At 47.7% G+C, this 2,500-nt stretch overlaps 1 protein-coding gene across 2 annotated transcripts in view; it reads right to left on the bottom strand.

Annotated features, from left to right (window-relative positions):
• Window positions 1–2,500, bottom strand: part of cux1b (cut-like homeobox 1b) — a 75,210-nt gene that overhangs the window by 42,327 nt on the left and 30,383 nt on the right. Inside the window, exon 15 of one of the 2 annotated variants that reach the window (XM_076290034.1) lies at window positions 1,977–2,500. This exon is cut by the window's right edge and continues 220 nt beyond it. The exons of the other annotated variant lie outside the window; for it this stretch is intronic. Coding sequence (XP_076146149.1) covers window positions 1,977–2,500 — 524 coding nt within the window. The remainder of the gene's footprint in view (window positions 1–1,976) is intronic. 2 annotated transcript variants of the gene reach the window in all.

Raw genomic sequence — 2,500 nt, forward strand, 5'->3', positions numbered from 1 at the left:
CTCCGGACCAGCAATGTCCACGTTACGGCCGGTGCTGGTCCGCGCGGCCCATAGTTTGAGAAACGCTGGACTTTGAAAGGCGACAGGAGTTGAGGACTTTGCAAATGAGCCTAACATCAGCATGTTCAAAACAAGTAGGCTAAAGGCACTTTGCGCGTCTTACCACATAGGTTACTTCACTTTATCAGTTGGCTTGAACGCTAAAAAAATATGCGTCGTGACTTATTGACCATGGGAAATGACGCGCACCTTGATTGTTGATATCACGGGTGGCGGCATGTTCGGTTTAACGTTTTTTTGTATGAATGAATTACAGTAATGACACGCCGTTGCGTTGTCAACATGAGACACTTCACTTCATTTATTTCAATTTCCACAATAGGCTACTATATTAGTCAGAGTCTGGACTAGCGTAACCTACTAGCTTAGCTCCCCCCACTTAGCTCTGCCTAATAATTAATTGCGCTGAAAGCAGGCAGGCACGCAGCTTTGCTGCTGGCCGTTAACACTTGCGTGCATAGTGGGGTTTAAAACATGCCAAAGTCTTAGTAGCCTGTTTAACATCCAAAGACAGTCATTGTACTTTTCAAGAGTTAATAACATAGAGTTAATATAACATTACAGCCGTGTGAGACCAAAAATAAATAGGCGGTCAATAGTAAAACGACTCTTCGACTAAAAAAATTGCCATCGACTAATTTTAATGGTCGATTAGGTCGACTAATCGCGGCAGCACTACCAAAATGTGAAAGCTCCTCATCTCAGCAGAAAAAAACAGTTTTGAGAAAATCAGCGTGAAAACGAGCATATTATGTATATTTCCTCTCAACCAATCAGCACAAGGCTATGCATCTTGATAAAGATCTCAACCAATCACCACAAGGCTCTGCATCTTGATAAAGTTCCCTTGGCCTTTGGAATTAAAATAGCCACAGTGCTGTCGCTGTCAATCTCTGTTGTACGTTCTCCAAAGAAATCCGTAGCCAAAGATTGAATTGCTTCAGAATCCGAAAAGATCCGAACTACAGCATAGCTTCTGTTCCGTTCACGCAGGCGGTAAAACTCATGAGGCTTTCGTAGTTTAACTAGAACCTGTGAGGTAGCCTATTCCATTCGCGCGGTAAAACTCATGAGGCATTCATAGTTAACTAGAACTTGTGAGGTAGCCTATAATGTTCTATCAACTTCTGAAGACGACAAGGACATCAATAGCCTAATGCTTAACGTTTATAAATAACGTTTTTGTTTTTAAATAGGCCGCCAACTCCAAAACATATTGAATCGGACCAATCGGGTGCAATCTCTGTGAGGAATCTGGTCAGCAACAACCGTATGTTTAGGTTTGTTGCGTAGGTAAGTTAGGTGGCTGTTTCTCCTCCTAAATCTCTTGGCTAAAATAAAAACGTTCTTCTTTTTCAAAGAAAACGGAAACTTTCCTGTTCTCACACAGCAAGCGCTTGACCAAGGAAGAAAAACATCATCAACTTTCTTATCCAAACTTTAATGCAGCCTACACATTTGGCCTTCAAAATCATAGTTCTAGGTCATTTTACAGTAAGATACGTCTATGAGTGGTAGGTAAGAGGTAAAGGAATGTGTTTGTGGTGAAATTAGAAAATGCATAATTTTGTCATTTTTTTAAATGGATTTCCATGACATCCGTGTGTGTTAAATACTGAATGGTGGTGTGTGTGTGAGTAAGGTGATATGATGGGATGTGGTGGTGATCATTAAATAAAGAAGCAAAATACATACATACACACATAGACAGACAGACAGACAGACAGACAGACAGACACACACACTCACACACATAGACAGACAGATAGACAGACAGACACACACACACAGACAAAGACATAAACATAGACACACACACACACACATGCACTCAGACAGAGACAGACATATGGACACACACACACACACACACACACACACACACACACACACACACACACACACACACTCCTCACCTCTCTGTCGTCCCTGGATGCTGCGCAGGACGAGGATGTTCTGCTGGTCAGACAGGAAGTGCTTCATCTTGGCGAAGGGCTCCTTCCCGCGCACGGTCAGCTTGCTCCAGGGTTTGGGTCGGGCCAGGATCTCGCTCACCGAGCCCTGCGACAGGCCCAGCACGTAGTGTCCGAACACGCGCTGCCCGATGTTGTGCTTGATCAGCTGCTCCTTGACCTGCCGCGCCACCTCCGCCGTGTCCACTTCCTCCACGCCGCTAACGCTAACGCTAACGTCCTGCGCGTCGCCGCCCCCAGGGGGGGTCGGGGGGGACGGGTCAGCGGCCGAGCGCTCGGGGCAGGGGGGGGTCGGGGGGGACGGGTCAGCGGCCGAGCGCTCGGGGCAGGGGGGGGTCGGGGGGGACGGGTCAGCGGCCGAGCGCTCGGGGCAGGGGGGGGTCGGGGGGGCTAGGGAGCCATAGAGGCCGTGGAGGAGCAGCTGCTGCCGCTGCAGGAGGGAGCTGACCACCGGGGGCAGCGCTGAG

Source organism: Alosa pseudoharengus, unplaced genomic scaffold, assembly GCF_046254945.1.
Source record: "Alosa pseudoharengus isolate Yale_2024_CS ecotype anadromous, Long Island Sound unplaced genomic scaffold, YU_APseudo_1.1 YU_APseudo_1.1_scf_18, whole genome shotgun sequence".
Classification (NCBI taxonomy): Eukaryota; Metazoa; Chordata; class Actinopteri; order Clupeiformes; family Clupeidae; genus Alosa; species Alosa pseudoharengus.